General features: G+C 38.8%; 1 protein-coding gene across 9 annotated transcripts in view; it reads right to left on the reverse strand.

The window, feature by feature from the left end:
* LOC124172740 (zinc finger protein 268-like) overlaps positions 1-18,820 on the reverse strand; it is a 405,740-nt gene that overhangs the window by 47,266 nt on the left and 339,654 nt on the right. For 2 of the 9 annotated variants that reach the window (XM_046552218.1, XM_046552213.1), the window contains exons 2-3: positions 7,743-7,877; positions 5,953-6,084 (exon numbers count right to left, since the gene is read on the reverse strand). The exons of 6 other annotated variants lie outside the window; for them this stretch is intronic. In XM_046552218.1, the coding sequence (XP_046408174.1) occupies positions 5,953-6,084; positions 7,743-7,877 (267 nt within the window). Of the gene's footprint in view, positions 1-5,952; positions 6,085-7,742; positions 7,878-14,628; positions 16,336-18,820 lie in introns of those variants that run through there. One more of the 9 variants, XM_046552217.1, reaches the window with a different exon arrangement.

Below are 18,820 nucleotides of genomic sequence, written 5' to 3' on the forward strand. Positions count from 1 at the left end.
AGCTGCATTAGATTTATATTTGACCTTCGCAGAGACGATCACGTTTCTGAGCACTTTGTTGCCTTGAAATGGCTGCCTATTGGCTCCCGAAGGAAGTACTTCCTGGGGTCTCTTCTGTTCTCCCTATTTCGTACTCAAACGCCTGAATACCTGTATAACTTATTCACTTACAGGACTAGTGTCTCCCTCCGAAGAACCCGGTCAGACCTTAACCTTCTCCATATACCCCAAGCCCGTACCAACCTATACCTAAATTCCTTCCAGATCACTGCCTCTAAGTTTTGGAATTCATTACCCCCCTTAATAAAACGCTCCTCCACCCCGGAATCTTTCAAGAGTAAACTGTATGAATATTTAAAACCGTAAATGTATTGTTCTTAGTTGTACAAATCTTTGAGTTGATTAATTTTGTTTATGTTGTGATATTTCATATTTATTGTATTCTTGAGCAGAATGTTTAATTGTATTTAGGTTTTTTGCTCTTATGGGTTTCCCAGAGCATCAATAAAGCATTCATTCATTCACCCACAAACATAAAGTCTACAGATTATACCCTGGAAAAATACTAAGGACAAAATATAGTTAAAAACATTTATCTATCAATAGACCTTACCAGGTCTATATCTAGAATAGATCAATTGACCTTACACAAATAGGACTTCTTTCCTGACATGCCACACAGCAACAACAAACAATACCTCAGGCCTCCATGCATTTTTGAGAGTTCATTCATTTAATTTTCACTTGAAAAACAGCAAAATTGATTCCGGTAAGAAATTAGAAGAAGTACAGCAGACTCCTGTTCATCTGGCTGCAGTTTATCCGTGTCGCGGATTATCCATGCATGATTTTCAATCTCGCTCGACTTTTTCATCTATCTATTTATAAAAAATACAATCGGGCACAAAATCACTGCAATCACTGCATTAATGCTAGGATACACCGGGCATATTATCTCCGTTAGAATCCCCTTCGTAAAACGGAAGCGATCGCACGATAGCTACATTGACAGGAACACCGTGTTCCTGTTTTCCAAGCCTCGCAGTGCGCAACTGCGCTCCGTGATCACGGATACACGTCCGTCAGTAGTTGTAACCCGGGCAACTTGTGCGAGATGGGACTACATGGCGTGGTGCCTAACAGAGTAGTTTACGATGTCGAGCAGTGTTTTGAAGCATTCGTGCAAACCACTTTTCTGCATCCATGATCAGACAGCTGCAGATGTGTGGTTTTCGAAACCAGGCCTTAGATGGAGCCGTAATAATACTAGTACAATCATGTTATTGCCACTAATGAGATCGCAAACTGGCGAAGAAAGCTCTCATTGAGTCTGGGAAGCACTCTAAAATAACAGAATAACCACATAAATCATGATATATTATTTGTTTTACATAAATTATGAACATTGCAAGACATTTAAGTGAAAGTTTGTGTTATCCGTGTTTTCCGATTATTTGTGCCGTCTCTTCCCATCATTACCCTACATAATGGGGAGTGTACTGCAGTGGCGCAGCGATTTAGGGGGATAAAACTCCCCCAAATTATTAAGTTAAATCTATTTTACTTGATTGGATTAATATTGCTTGTAGAATAGTGTGAGGTTTAATAAAATGTCCCTCAGAAGACCATAAAAATCAGCATTTTGAACCATCTACCTTAATTTTTTTCCGGCGGAAGGCCACCGCAACTCCCGTTAACCCTGGAGTGTATGCAATACCCCAAGCACCCCAGTATTAGTTGCCCCTGAAACCTCCCCTAGCCTTAATTCCTAGCTCCGCCCCTCTGGTGTACTGTACTGTGAAATAGTAATTGATTAATATGAACGATAGGAAATTATTTATCAAATTAACAGAGTGGTTTTCCATAGACCTCCTACAACTGAATAAAATTTGAGTTAATTTTATTAAGCAAAGTTTACCGTTGGACTCAGATACTGAAATTTGTCACCAAAATTATTTGTGTGGGCCCACACACACCGTAGCCCACCCCTAGAGCCACTACTTGCTACCAGATACACAACCAAGCCATTTTTTCACATGACCTTTCTCAAGCTGTATTTAGCCAAACAAGGTGCTAATCTCTACGGTCCACACTATGAAATATGACTCAGAGGTCGTACTAATTATGAGCCAATGTCAGAGAAATAACCGTTGGAAAACATTCGTCTCCTGCACTGTAGTGAAGACATAGGACTCAAACATCTTTTTCGGTATAACTCAGTCTGAAATTTGCCAAGGAAGAAGATGGCTGTGGTGTGTAATTGGTAGCATACCTATATCAGCAATTGGGATATCAGTGTTTGCATCCAATTTAAGCCAAATATTTTTTCATGGCAAATTTCATCCTTGATGTACCTATATACTGCTTTATTTTATTCATATTTCATTAATATTATTGTAATTGTGGAATATTGGAAGCTAATAGGCTCCTTTTCTTATGCATGTGTGCATAGGATTGAATTTATTTTACCCATCGAAATCGGGTTGGTGTAATGGCTAGTGTGTTGGCTTGGTATATGAATTATATTAGTATTCTATGCATGTTTTAACATTTTTCAGCTTTCAAAATAATTATATTCTTCCTCTAAATAAATACAGTAAACTCTTGATTTTACGAAGTCAGTGGGACCGGAAAATTGGCACTTCGTAAAATCGAGTTTCGTAAATTCAAACCTTTTTCATAAGTCACGAAAAAATTTTCGCTTTTGTTTCTTCCGCTGTTTTTTGTCTTTAGTGGTCTTATTTAAATGTTTTCGGTGGTTATTCTCTGTATAATTCATAGAAAAGGCTTTTTGCTATCGATTTATGATGTGAAAAATCGTTAAATAATTATATCACCGTAAAATTCCCATTTCTTGTTCATACTTCAACATCAACGATCGCTAAAGAAATTCCCGACCAGTTTAGAAAACGTAATCAAATAATGAATTGCAATGTTTATTAACAAGTTTGCAAGAATTAACAGTTATAAATTTGCGGTTAGGAGCCAATAGCTACTATTAAGTATGCAAACGATAGATATTTGTTTCTGACACCCACGGAATTTTAGCGGCAGCCGGCCTAACCGCCATTTATGTCGCCCTCTATCGCTCAGTGACGAGAAAAAAAAGAAAAACAAGGGTCTTAGCCCGTTTCCAAAATAACCTTCGTAAGTTAATATTTCGAGTTACTTCGTATTTTCAGCAGAATGTGCTCTATTTTCACTGAGATTCAATTACGATCATAAATAACGTAGGATGTGATTATCTTCTGGCGAATATTTGAAGTAAATTCTGTTTGAGTTCTCCGTCCGACTACTGTGTTCCATCATCTTCGCAGACGTTGCCATAAAAGACTTAATTCTTCATCAGGACTGTATTCTTCATACCGGGTGTGAGGTGACCTGTTCATATAGTATGTTTCTCTCATTTTATGCCGACAGGAGCAAGGTTCCAACCGGAAAACGACAGGAGAAACATCTTACAGTATCGGAGAAATATAGATAGAAACGTTATTATCCACATTGATTGTTTTCCTACAAGAGACGTTTTATCATTTCTCAACGTGGTTAAGTATTGGTTCGCTAGCGTGAATTCCCAAAAAATGACACGCAAAAACCTGTACCGTCACCTCATTTAGTTTTCGTGTTCCTTTCTCCGCCATATTGAAAGTTAGGCAAAGGATCATTGACATAGAGAAAAGATTTTCTTAGTTTTAGCGCTAAAAAATTGTCGCGCCATAATCGTAAATAAATATAGTGTGGAAAGAGCAAAGAAATTAATTTCAATTGAAAAGTCAGCAGAGAAGAAGAGAGACAATTATAAGCGCGGCACCATTTTCCCGATAGTGGAAGATACTTCTTCCGCCTCTCTCCGGTTAATAACTTCCCCCCGTTGCAGGTAAAGATGAACCATGCCTTTCTCCACAATCGGGGAACGTTCCCAGTGGGTGGGGTGAATAAGAGTGGGATGGGGATTGCCTGAGGGAAGAAGTGTGGTCAGCACAAGGACTGGTGAAGGGGGCAGGACAAAGAAGGGTGGGGAAATGGCCTTCAGCTCTGCCTCAGTCTACTTTTGGGGGCCGTATTTTTTTGCGACGCACACAAGCTCAGTCTTCTTAGGGAGGGAGTGAATGGGAAATGCTGGGGAAGGAGGGGTTTGGGATGCGTAAGGTGGGTGTCAGCAAGATCAGCCAAAGGCGGCAGGAGGGAAGGGACGGCTTTGGAAAGACAGAACCCCAGCATGGGAGAACGGGGAAGCGCGTGAGAAGAATGTTCATGGTTAGACTTGGAAGTGCGTCTTCATTACGAGAAGCCTGAAATATAAATTGGCGGTAAATAGAGCCCAGTACTTAAGATATTTAAGTTGTTCATTCACAAAGGCCAATATATACACGAAAAGATATTATGGCGCGGATTGCATGTATCAACGTCCATTTCGGGATGTTATTAATTTCTGTTCCCATTTATAAAAGTAGCAAATATATTTGAAAGAATGATAATCATGAATAAAAATATCTAAATCAATATCCAAACGCACATGAGCAAAATAGATGAATGTGTACATACCGATCCATTGCAAGTAATACCGCTCAAGCTTCTTCCGGTATAGGACTTTAAAATCCTGGATAATGCCTTGGTCCAAGGGCTGGGACTTGCTAGTCGAGTTCGGGGGTAAAAAGAGGACTCGAACATTAGCCAATTTTAGACCTTCCACGTATTTATGAACGGTGGCATTATCCATTATTAAAACAATTTTGCTGTTCTCTCCAGAAATTTTTCTGTGTAGACGTATAACAGTTTGCTGGAAAATTTCTCGGGTCATCCAGCTGTTTTTATTTGCATGGTAAAAAACGGGGAGGGCTTCCAATTTTACATGTTTTAAGCACCGTGGCCTTACAAATTTCCCAATGACAACGGGCTTATTTTGTCCGTGCCCGTTTGGTTGACGCACAGCCCCACAGTAACACGCACTTTACTCTTTTTTCCCCCATGGCACCTTTGCCCTTTGAAACCCAGGGTTTCGTCAGGTAAGGCATTAAAAAATAGCCCAGTTTCAGGGGCCAGCGAGGGTGAGCTCGTCGAGGAAAGGGTCCCGGATTAGGGACCCTTCGAAGTGCTTCGGCGAAAAGTAGTCAAGTAGTCTTCGAAGTACGTTCACAGCAGTGCAAAGGGTTAATTAGGGGTGTACGAAATACTCCGCGCGACCTTCCTGACATGTTAAACTACGAATTATTGTCGATGCTATGTTTACGAACAGGCACGTAAATAGGGGCATAATGTCAGCCGCGATATTTTAACTTAACTCCTACTCCCCCTAAATTCCCACAGTGAGGTTTTAGGCGACCCATTTCTCTCCAAAGTTGCATTATCATTTACGATTTCGCACTTTTGATGGACCACAGTTGGAAGCGCTGATTTTTTAGCTACTTACGCCGGCGTAACTAGTTTTGTTGACAAATTTTTCGCCGTAGTTCGTATAAACGAATGCCATTTGCTCCTAGGGACCGAGCCGAGGTTCGTAAATTCAAAAAATTTCGTATAATCGAAACTTCGTATAATCGAATAGCGCCATGTATTTAGCATAGGCTTTTCACCGGGACCGCAATATCACTTCGTATAATCGAAAACTTCGTAAAATCCTGCTTCGTAAAATCAAGAGTTTACTGTAGTGCTAAAATTATGAAAATCATATGACAAGATACACTGGTCATTGCGCAGTTTGGCGTCGAAAGTTCATGACGAGCTAGACTCGTCATAACGGGGTAAGAGCAGGCTAATGCCAACGTTGGATTTCTCTCCACTCCCCATTCCTTACCTACCTATTTCTAAATGGCGCAAATGACCTCGGCTGAGTGTCGTGTCCTCCAAATACCAAACAATACATTTTACCCATCTTCACTTCAGCCACGAAAAAATATTAATTTCCAATGGTGAAATAAATTTATCAATATTATTAATAAACTCAATTCTGACCTTCTTTGAGATTGGTGATCCACACGACTGATCTTGCTTCCCAAGCACAAGAGGTCGAAGAGAAAAATCCATTTCCTTCGAGAACAGGAAGTCCAGAGAGTCCAAAGGGATATCAAAGGATGTGATGTCCATCTTTACAGAACAAAAGAAAATATTTTAAGTGTCTTAAAACCACTAGAAATTTTCTTAAATAAATTGAAAATGACCTTACCAAAGTAAAAGCTTAGCCAAAGTAATTTTCATGAGGATTACTTACATTGTTACGGTCGGTTTACAGAATGAATATACAATTTATACATATGTATTAGGGTTAACCAAAATTTACACCAGGCAGAGAATATGTTCACCTTGCTAATCAGACACTGAATATTAGCAAAAAAAGGTCCTTACCATCCAGCGTGATTGGTATAAAATAAGGTCCCAATTTCAATAAAATGTTTGGCCAGCAAAAATATCTTATACTTGTGTAACCAATAGGGCATTAAATTCATTCAAATGTTCAAGACTTCCTAAATGAATCTTTTGTATCTTAAACTCTTTATCTATTTTTTTACTTTCTTGTATTCTTATGTAATGTTATTATTGTATTATACCTTCTTTTTGTCAATGTATGACTTATCACACATTTTATTCTGGTAAAGTATTAGGACCAATAAATATATTATTATTACACCATCAACTAATAACTATCAAAACGCTGACTTGAAGTCCACGAAAAGATTTGAATGCGGCATTATGCATTCCACAAGTTTACATAAATTTTCTGTTCATTCAAATCAATCATTTTTGGGACATTTTCAACAATTTATGCATTTTTTTGATATTGCCATTGATCAAATGGTACTGGAATTTTACTAGTACTCAACTTGGATGATTTTTTGCCAGACACATCGAGTCTAGGAAAGCCCTAACAACTCGCTGGAGGTCAACTTTGAATGGCAGTAAGCCTACCATATATGTAATGAGATATTTGCATCTCCTGGGATTCACAGACTCCTTCTTATTACAGATAGTCGGAGAAAGAGGAGGAAATAACTTCCCATCTGTTATTCCACCATTATTAGAACTCGAAAAAGGTTCATCATTTTTAGGGTCAACGGAGATCAGGAATTTACCTGTAGACGACCAGATATCCTTCAGCAAGGATATAGAGCTGTGTGGGTAATCACTAATTGTTTGATAGCACAATGCCAGATAGACATCTACCCTGCTGAAACTTCAAATGCTTGAAGTGTTCACTCAATCACACTAAGTGGTCATGATATACATGGAAAAATATTTCTAACAACACAATTATTAATGCTGCAGTTGGGCATTGACAGTGTTAACAATTTATTTCAATTATTTTTGCTCATGATCTATATTAAAGTGTATGTTTGCAAATTGATGTAATATTTGAGGCTATTGCTTGAAAAAATAAATTTTTCATAAAACTACTACAGCAATTAATTATTCCCATATCTACTTGCACTCTTAGGCCTAGATTTATGTACATGCTAACAGTGGATTTTATTTCTTGACAGTTCTGGGACTCACAGTCTTATCAATTTAAAAGCCCGCCTTACTGCGTCTATTCAGAACCAATTTGATTATCATCACAGACTTCAGGAAGGCAAGATACTAAAGACGTGATTTTATACGTAGTGTCTCTGCCTAGCGCTCGTGCATCATAATCTCGCTAAGTGCCCTGCATAAATGATTTGGAGATAATTATTCCTAGAAACAGGCCTAAAAGCTGGAGCTATGCCATTGGACAATTTAAACATTCATTCAAACCTTGATCTACTTACCACCTCCTCTGCATGCATCTTCATCAAATAGTCCAGCGTACTCCAGAGATTGTAAGTCAAGTTCCCATGCCTCATGATCTGACGTAGACATTCGGTGCAGATGAATTTGGAGAGGTCATCGTCAGGAGATGAAGCCTAAGGAATCAATAGAGTCACAATTCAAGCAAATTGTAAGCAAACACACCACTGCAGTCATGAGCCTCGTCTGCACGACCAAAATACATATTAACTCTATACATGCCATTACTATATATAAAATTAATTTTTACACATACAACTCTCAATATATGAGTTGAATAAAGTAAAAGGATATACTATCATAGAATTTTTTTCATACTTAATCTGGAGGAATTAAAAAATACTATCAAATCACAATCTGCAGGCAATTTCCAAAAATAGCTTCTTATATTTCAATTCACAACCACTTTCGGAACACAATTCATCATCATAATAATATTAATAATAAATAATGCATTTAAAACTATCGTGAAATTAAAGGATTAGGGCAATTGCCGTAATATAGTTCAACAGTATATGAATTGAAGAAAACAGTCATCAAACTATCTCTTCCGAGAGTGCTATAAATACTATGTCTGAATCTCTGTTAGGAACTTCACTTACCTGGCGGTGGTTGGGAATTTTAAAAACACTAATTCAGAGAAAAATTCAGTGTACCATGTACCAAAAGTCATGCATAAAATTGCATCATGAAATGTATAGCGCTTAAGACACATTGAATTAATAGAATGATTACACTTGAAGCAATCTTACTCAAATCTTGCCAACCCTCCGATATTTCCGGGGCAATAACAACAAGGCCACTTGTGTCTGCATTATAAATAAACATCGCACCAAAATGTTAAAATAATTCTCATTAAAGCCCCGGAAGTAAAAATTAAACGTTTGGATAAACAAATAAAATAAAATTTCACCACACTGTCACATACATTTTTTATACGAATTCTTCAACGCGAAATTAAAAAAAACAACGGAGCCATACCTAATGCATTTACATGAAGGTTGATGAGGAAATCAAGTTTACATAAATAATGGTCATACTATCAGAAACTGAACAACACTGATAGGAAGATTGCTACTCACTTCGATACCGTACAATTCGTTGAGTTTCTTCGCCAACGAGCAGCCGTCTCGGTACACCATGGTCGAAAATATATCCACAAAAGATGACTTCTTTTCATTGCACAGGCGGCAATATTCAAAAACCGTCGGAAAGCAAGAAGATCCATTCATATTCTACGAGAAGAGGCACCCACAACCAAGAACCCTACATAAGGACGGTAATGTCCTATCTGAAAGATGTTATCAATGGCTGCGCAAGTAATTCAAGTTCCTACTTTGGCCGCTGTGGCGTCGCCAACCGCATTCGAGGCATGTAGCAGACGCTACAATAGGGAAACAATGTTATTTTTCAATTTTGTTTAACCAAATTACGGCGAACAATGATGAGTTTTACCAATTTTTCTGATAGGATGAGTTAGATAATACTCATATCTCTATTGGATGGGATGGAATAAACCCAGATGTCTGTGATAGTACAGCGAAGTGAAATTATATTCGCACCGGTGCCATCCGTAAGAAACTGTTTTAACTGTCTGAAAAGGTCGAAAATCCGCCAATGAATCTCAGGTGCACGATATAATCAAGGAAGGAAATCGATAAATGAATGAATATACAAGAAATTTGCAGCATGCAAGTCTGTTAGCCATCTATCTTGACAGTCTATTTCGAGAAAAGCTCAGGTGATAGTGCAGCCTACCGACACATTTGAAACATGGCGGATCTTTGTTTACAATTTTTCGGTACTAGCTGATGACTTTAAACCATTATCTCGGACGCTATACAGACATGGAAGCGCTCACATTTTAGGTTTGTACAGTAAATGATTGATTTAACCCTCGAAATATAATATTTACGCTGTGGGAGCAGTGATTAACTTTACTAATTGCTAATTTTACACTCACATTACACTACGTCATATGAATGCATTACGAATTTATATTTATTCCTTCATTTCACGATTGAAACAAATTGCTTCGATATCACTCATTAAAAAAGAGGTAAACACGGTCCATAGGTATCCACGATTGAATAAGTAAATGGTTCTGAAATCAAAGTATACTTAAACAACTGCTCCGCTATGCAAGATCGATGCATTAGTGCAATTGTTGTTGACAAATTTTCATGCATTCAGTTCACTTTCTACGTAACTTCAATAATTGCTGTGACCGGCAGAACATAGAATTAAAACGACAAAACCTTAAACTTTCTTACCGTCATTGCACTAAAAATACCTTAGCGGGCATTCTTTCACGTACACAGACAGCATCGCCCATTGAAAATACAACACTCTCGCCCTCACTGATGCCGATATCGTGCGCACGGATTTTGTATCAAGCAATACTATTTCTTTCACCACAGGTACTAACCGAACACCTAAAACGACTTTAAAAGATTTTCTTCATTTTAAGATCACCGAATACGTACCTTGCATTCCAACGGAATAAACGGGCAATAAACAGAATGATTGCTCGAGACAAAAAGAAATTTAATGAATTACTCATCTTGAAACAGCATACATTGCAGTAGAACAAGGCAAAGTCTTCATACTTGCAGCGATATATCACAATTTTACCCTGATCCAGTCTATTCAGTAATTCAGAGTCTTATCCTTGCAAAGGCAGTTGAAGTAACATACGAATAATATCAAAAGGCAAACATTTACACTTCAACAATCGTTTCTTACAACACTGAAATTATAATCAGCAGAGAATTGTATCACACGAACTCACAATCACAACACTCGATCATTTTTTCTCTACGAATTACCTTTTAATCGTCCCACATGTGATTTCAAGCAACAGAAATGTTATCTTACAACATAAAAACTTCTGCGGAAGTCGTAGATTCGTAGCGAACACTAAAGCAATCGATGTAAACAAGTCACGCTAAAAGATACACACCAACACAATAAAATCAATGCTGTCACTACTAACCACAAAATAAAATAATTATACGCCTAAATAATTAATTATGTGATGTCTTCAGGGCGAAAGTGTAGGTCACATATTTAAAAACACATTTGCAAACACGGTAAGTGCTAAAGCGCAATCCTTCCTTGGAATAGCCTTCATCCATTTCTCAAGCTCGGACTCCATCTGCAAAAGTATCGTAATGCCCTTTTAAATTTCGGTATTTATTAAAATAATGAGAATAATGAGACTTAACGCACAAAATTAGGAGCAAAATGACTTCAAATTTTCATGCAACCGCAATGGCGGACGACAATGACTCACGCGTACTTACTTTGTCTTTAAACAACCTCCTGATGCTCCTGATCTTCACACTCTGAAGTTTATTATTCACATTCGCAGATGAATTTCCGCAAAAGAATCCTGGCTACCAAAAATTACGTAAACCCATTTCTTCCTGTGTAATCTTCGATTTTAGAAGAGACGCTCACTTATCTCCCATAAGAGGTAATGGCAAAATGGCTGTGACGCTGCCTCTAATTGTTGGTCGTCGCTGCCATCGGCGGGATTAGGAACCATATTAACTTGCGACACGAATTTTGGACAAATGACGATCGAAGCGCACGAAGACAATCGTCCTTATACAGGGTTCTTGCCCACAACAAACCCAATGCCCGCCCCATAACTAACGTTGCATATCGTTTCGCAATTGTTTATTTTTGCGAATGATAACCGTGGCGCCCTTCTCAAATAACAAAATGTGGAGGTACGCAATACACGCCATAAAAAAATTATAATTTTCCATTAACTAGTTGATTAATGTCACCCCTTAAGTGTCATTTAAAACCAAGTGATATTGATGATACACTTAAATGCTCCAAAATCAACACAAGTGGGGGGCTAAGCGATAATAGCATTTAGACCTAAGGGTCCACTGTGTTAACCACCAATGACTGATCACCCATAGAGGCATATGTCCTCAATAATAGCCAAGAGGTCCCCAATGGAAAGAAAGATCTTTTGCCTCCCTGGGCTCCACAAAAGGGGAGCCCAAGTGTCTATTTCGAGTCCTGGGTTAAAATGCCTTTCGTGCGGCCATGGAGCGGGTACTTCCAGGATGGGCATGGTACACCCTGCAAAGGGTCGCTAATCCGGAACCCTTACCTCGACGAGCTCACCCTCGCTGGGTCGTCTCTTCGACCCTCCGAGCAGGGGACCTCCTATCGATAGGTTCACAGCAGTGAAAGGGTTAAGGGGCACTCGCATATTAGATTGGAAGTCGTTTCTTCCCTCATCTCGCACCATATACGTACCCTAATCCAATTTTATTACTCCCAGTCCCAATTACTCCCTTTATTACTCCCTGCAGATGTCCTATTATGTGATAGTGACAAGTAAGCTGCCCTACCACTGTTTGAAGCTGACTTCTATTCATATAAGAAGAAGTCTTTTCCCGAGTCTAGGGCAAGGATCTCCAATGAGGAGTTAAGCCTGACGTTACCCCGGTGTTTCTCCACAGATCTCGAAATGTTGCATGGATTTCCATAATTTGATCATCCCTGAGCACGAATGTTTCTGGGCCAGTTGGATACTGTTTAGTGCCAGCTTTGGCCAGTTCGTACCAAGTACATACATACATGGTTTGCAGAAGGACTAGTCATCTTGCGATCGATTACTAGTACCAAAAAGCACTGGGCCCGATGCTTCACTTGACTGCCCGCAGCGAGAAGGTCTCAAGCAACCCTCCCCCCTCAACGGCATCCATCACATTCCTGGTAAGAAGGCCCGGATGAGTGGTCAAGGTCAGGTTCCCCCAGCAGCAATCACTCCCTCCAACATATAGACAACATTGTCGGCATTAACATATAACATCCTTGCGATATCCATGTTAATCCTATTAACTTGTATGAGTATCTGCCAAATTTCCAAAGGATCTGCTAATAAACATTGCAGCAATGTCCTAAAGCGAACTTGAAGGTCCATATTACAACATCTCTTGGATATCTTCACTACATCTAATGAGTAGATAACGGATGCGCTTACAATGTTATTTGGTAATCCCCAGACATACAAACAAAACCTTTACACTCTTCATTCCTATATAGGAAATATGGTATCTATTGATACTACTTGGAATAACAATTTTTTTATACCACGGATATTACATCTTGGACATATCTATGCATTGTTATTTTTACAACTTATCGTGGACGTTGTAAATAGATAACTACATAAAGTTTTCAAAATATCTATGTATCATGTAATTACAATGCGTTTTGGATGTATGAATCTCATTTGGATATGCAATGAATATTGTCTGATGCTTGGATTGCTTCTGTTTTAACCTTCCCACTCATTAACGGCACTTCCTCATTCCCGTTTCTCACATTTTTCCTGTGATTGTATAGTGTGCAGGAGCACTTTCTCCATGCTCCACCACTGTAGTCTCTCAAATAATATGGAATCATCGTATTACTTCTCAAGGGGGCAGTTCCTCATCAAATCTGTTCATCAGAGCCTTTGCAGATCACTGTCAAAATAGCGCACAGGTTACATCACAAAGGAGGTTAACACATTCAATGCGGGCCAGATTTTCATGAACGTCGTCAGAATCAGCCGATGAAATAAGAAAGTAAAATAGAGAGAGGTTTCCACGCCATAACTTCCGTTCAAAATACTGCTATTTACAAATGGCGCACACTGTTCGAAAGAGGGAAGGTTGCAAAAGCCCATGAACACAATCGGAAGACTCGGAAGTGGATATTAGTCACGTACGGAGGCGGAGAAAGGGCTCCTGGCCCAACCAGCAGAGCGCATCAATTGACGTGCTCCGTGTCTCGGCTTGGATGGCGTGCTCTGCACTGAATGTGTTAAGGTTGACTGATGTTGGATTGTAGATGGCCAGTCCTTCTCAGAGCAACCACCTTTGACCCTACCAGATACAGGAAAACCTCTATGTAGTGAACCTCTTTACATCATATACCTCCATACATCATACCACCTTACGGTCCCGTCTGATTTACATGTAACTTTATAGGCAAACCTCCATGTAGTGAACCTCTTCATCTCGTAAAACCTCCACTTATCATACCAAGGAGATACCCCCCAAACGGCCTTACTACCTCCACAAATCATACCGAGACAACTAGAGACCATTAATGCAGCCAAGATTACGTACATGGAATGAAATTCTCAGCGATAAATGTTTAACCCTTATTTTTTTCTTATACCCCTTTAATGTGCAGTAATTTTCAGATTATTCATTAGTTGTGGATGTTTGGTTCCAAATGAGAGCATACCTAACTGTAAATAAGAAAAAAGGTATCCAACTATCCTAATCATTTTAAGTGACAGTTCTAGCACTCTCTCCCTCTCTGTAATTATTAAAAAAATATCTTCACTAATGCATGCATGTTTGTATAAACACATAAATATAATGGTTTAAGAGACAGTAGTGCCTTTCATTTCCATAGGATATGAAAAAATGGTGCCCATCACTAAAACCTCTCTACAGTGAACCTCCATACATCAAATTGCCCAAATTTTGGTCCCCTCCATTACGATGTAAAGAGGCTTTACTGTAATTACATTTGAGTAACCGTTACATTTTGGTAATCGTTACATATGTTAATAACAAAAGGTGAGATACTCACGCTAATCAAAAGTCAGTTCAAGCTACATTAACCTCAGCCACAGGGGTTGTTTCTGATAGAATTTTACTTATACATACATGCCTAAGGTGCATTAATTGAATATTTTAATCATTCTTTCATGAGGAAGCATTAAAAATGATTAACTGTAGAAATTTAAGAAAATATTGGTAGGAATGCATTAGGTGCATGAGCACGATTAAGAGTAAGTAGGTAATTGTAATTGTTATTCAACTGACAACTTTCTCAAAGTGTAATTTTTATTTTTTTAATGTTATTGATTACAAATTTGACTGAATTATCGTGAATGACCCCCATTACTTATTTCAAATACTTTGCCCTTCACTGTGAAAAAGCTATTTCTCACCACACTCCATAAATCATCAGAGTATTCAGGGTTTTCCCCAATTCACAGACACCCTGTCATTGCAACTGACGCTCAATATGCATCAGCCTTGTGTGACCATTCACTCCTCTCTTGTTCTTAAAACATTTTTCACAATGTTTGCACTTGAAAGGTCGATGGTCTGAATGGACAGAGTAGTGATCACGTAGATGGTGCATCAAACTAAACCTCTTTTTGCAAATCCCGCATTCGTGCGGTTTCATTTTCAAGTGGCAATGCCTAATATGACGGGACAATTTGCCGGAGTGTATGTATCTCATGGGACACAAATGACACGCAAATCTCTTGTTCGGATCATGGCTTTGCAGGTGAATTTTTAAATTACCTCTAGTCAGAAATTCTTTTCCACATTGATCACATTTATGCAAGAGTTGTCCAGACAGGCAAACACCAACATGGGTTTTGTAGTAATCCTTGCTCATAAACTTCTTTCCACATACTGAGCAGCAGTATTTCTTGTCCAAAGAGTGGCAGCCCTGATGAAGTCCAAGTTCTAATTTGGATGTAAAACAAAGAAAGCAAGCACTACAGGCATATGATTTGTCCATATTATGCATACTCTTCACATGCATTGACACTTTCACTCTAGATGGGAAGTTACCATAGCATGCACTACAAATATATTTACTCTTGCTGAAATGAATCGCCTCATGAACTTTCAATTCAGACTCTGTCGGGAGAAACATGTGACAAATTGAACACTTGTGGGCAACCGCAGATAGATGACATACAACGATATGTTCACGAAGTTTTGACTTTAAGGAATGTGGCTTAGTGCAGTAATCACAAATCACAACTCTTTCAGACATATTTACCTCCGTTTTCAATGTCTCATGGTTGACTGTTTCAGCACCCCCTATTGAAATGGTTTTTAATACAGCTTCATTTTGTTTCCAAAAACTTACACTTGAGGAATTAGAACCAACACAACATGATAGTTTTTCACTAAATTTCGTTTGTTTCACCCTAAAGCTCATATCTGAGACACTTGACTTGCCACAAGTATCACTAATACATTCATTATTTATCAAAATAACATTACTATTGTCTAATGAATCTCTGGTCATGGGTGATGTAGCTTCACACAATTTAGAGTTCAAGTGAAAAGTACTATCTCTGCCTTGGGTGTCCATCAAGGCACTGTCTGCAACCCTTTTGGTTTTCAAACTCTCCAATTGATTGTTTAAATTCACAAAGCTCCTGTGTTCGCACTGAAAATCATATTTCTTAATGTGCCTCACCAATTTTTTCTCACTTGTAAATTCTTTTTGGCACTTACCACAGCACAATCGATTCTTCAACAAACTCACTTCTCCTGACAACAATTTGTACTCCTCACTTGAAAGTATTAAGTCATCATTTTGCTCAAAGCTTTCTAGAGTTCCAGTCTCGGCATGTTTCTTGATGTGAAGTCTCAGCTCTTCCCGAGAGAGGAATTCTTCGTTGCACTCGGTACACCAGCAAAACTCCACCTTGGGCATTTCTTCTTCTCCTGAATCACTTCCAGCTTTATCTCTCTTTAAGATCCCATCCACGCCTCCTCTATCCTATAAAAAAAATCAATGAAGAATTAAAAAAATTAAAATCACATTTACTATGCTCAAAATCACTCCATACAACTTGTGTTCACGAAGTGCTGTTTTAGCATTTTAAAACATTTGGAGGTACTTAATGGTTTAATCTAGGGATGAGTCGATTCCACTTTTTTTCGATTCCGATTCCAATTTCGATTCCGATTCCAATTTCGATTCCTTCAAATCGATTCCCGAACCTCGATTCCGATTCCATCGATTCTTACTCCTTATAGCAGGTGGGATTTTGATTTATCTGTAGTATTGCTGTCATTAAAATTTAAGAATTGAATGGAATAAAATAACTCGGGATGGACGGATCCAGGATATTTGGAGCCAGATCTTTCGAATCGGATATTTTCGAATCCAAATGCATTTTCAAATTCCTGCGATTTCACAAAGTCATTATTCAAGTTTATTGTGGGTACATACAATCAATGGAATGCTTTTTAGATTTTCATACACATTTTAATATTTTTATAAATTAAAAATTATTTTATGGGCTTTCAAGTTGTTTTTTAAAAACATCTTTACATACTCAGGGCCTAAACTGTTACGCTTGGGTTTGGAAATGAAAATAGGAAAAATCTTAAGATGAACCACTGACCAGTGGCGTAGCGAGAGGACCCCCCAAAATATAAAAACACAATTACTTTCCTTCATAAATGGAAACAAAATATTTAAAAATCATGAATTTACAAAAATGAAAAAAAATTGAATCTCTGAAAAATGAAGTTTTTTCTATTATGAAGGGCGTTAAAATTAGTTTGAAACCCTCTCCTTTGTACCCTGTTGTTTAAAAATTTTCCCCCCTGGTTTTGGACCCCTCCTTAACAAAATTCCTGGCTACCCCCCTGCTATCGACTGAATTCAAATTTTCCTCACACGCGTTTCCCCTGAATTTTACTTTCTCATCGCATACGGGCTTGTGTTTCATCCGAAAATGCTTCAGTATGGTGAGGTGAATTTAGCACATCCTCGCAATAATTTACGCCATAGTGCACACACACTGCATTCATTGGTTCTCCTTATGTCAATGGAAATGTTTATGCACAATGAAAGACATTTTTATCGGTGTATCATTAAATTAAATTGCAACTGCGCAATCAGCAACACAATTAAAAGTATTTAAAACGGTATTAACGTCACGTGCGACGAGGTGCTCAACCGCTCAGCATGAGGAAGGAGTGGGCAGCAAAAGCGTGTAAAGGAGAGGTGGAGGGGAAGGAGCAGTGTCGTAGCCAGGAACTTCAATTGGGGGAGGGATCCAAAACCAGGGGGGGAAATTGTTGAAAAAACCGGGCACTAAATAATGGGTTTTAAACTGATTTTAACACTTTCCCAGAAAGTCGCTCTCCTAGCATTTGTCGTCTAGAAACGGAGAATTGAAGCAGGTAGGCCAAAAAGGTCAGTTGGTGAGACGAGGTAAGGATGAAACACGCTTCAATTGTTTTCGTGTGATTTGATATTTTCCTTAGAAGACAATGATTTTTGGTCCGTGTGATTTCGGATGCGAAAAAAAAACAACAGAGGCACGGATGGACGGCCGAGGGTGGTTTTCTGAAATCTGCGACATAGTTACTTTTGACGTGGTTATTATCCTATGGCGCTGAGATTCCTCCGATGATTGTTCAATCTCTTGGGAAGAGTCACACTATGTGCCAGTCGTATTTTGCTTTTTTTATTTTCTGGCTGAAAATCCTGGCCACGGTTGAAATTCTACTTGCAACCTCTGCGAGAGCTTTCAAACAAAACAGTTCATGAGTAGAACAAGAATCGCATGCGACGGCGCATTCGAAGAGAGAATCGGAACTCTTTCCACTCTTATGGGGCGTTGCATTCACTGAAGCTATTATTTAAAATTTCGGATCCAGATCCGATGTCTTCCGCGACTTTGGATCCGATGAAGGGCAATAGGGTATTTGGATGCGAGGTATCCGATCCGACCATCCCTAAAAATAACAATAGCCGCGGTGGCTACATTCTCGTTTGGCCGCGGTGGCTAAACAATAATGTAGCGTTCATGGCGTCGATACATACCAGAGCAGCCTGGCGGGTGCGCGGTGGCGGCCGAACGCAACCTGTCGAGTCCACCCGGAGGCCGCGGCGGCTTATGCCAAGCAAGTATCAACTTCCTCAAGGGTTGCATTGATGAAACTGGGCTATACAAACGCGAATGTGTCTAATTTTTTTATTATTGACGCAGGCGCGTTTTAGTCTAAAAAGTTTCATATATTAAAAAAAACCGCTCTCAGCGCGTATTTATAAGAAACTTTTTTCACAGGAAAACTCGCTCTCTGCACGTTTTTATTATCATCAGACTTCAAATATCATTCGAAAGTAAAAAAATATATTTCGATCTATTATACTTTAAAATTGGTGGTCCAGATGAATTCTCCGAATGTGATTCATAATCGTAACAATTTGATTTGCCGTGACCAGCGGTTAATAAAGGAACGGA

Source organism: Ischnura elegans (assembly GCF_921293095.1).
Source record: "Ischnura elegans chromosome 13 unlocalized genomic scaffold, ioIscEleg1.1 SUPER_13_unloc_2, whole genome shotgun sequence".
In the NCBI taxonomy this organism is placed as follows: domain Eukaryota; kingdom Metazoa; phylum Arthropoda; class Insecta; order Odonata; family Coenagrionidae; genus Ischnura; species Ischnura elegans.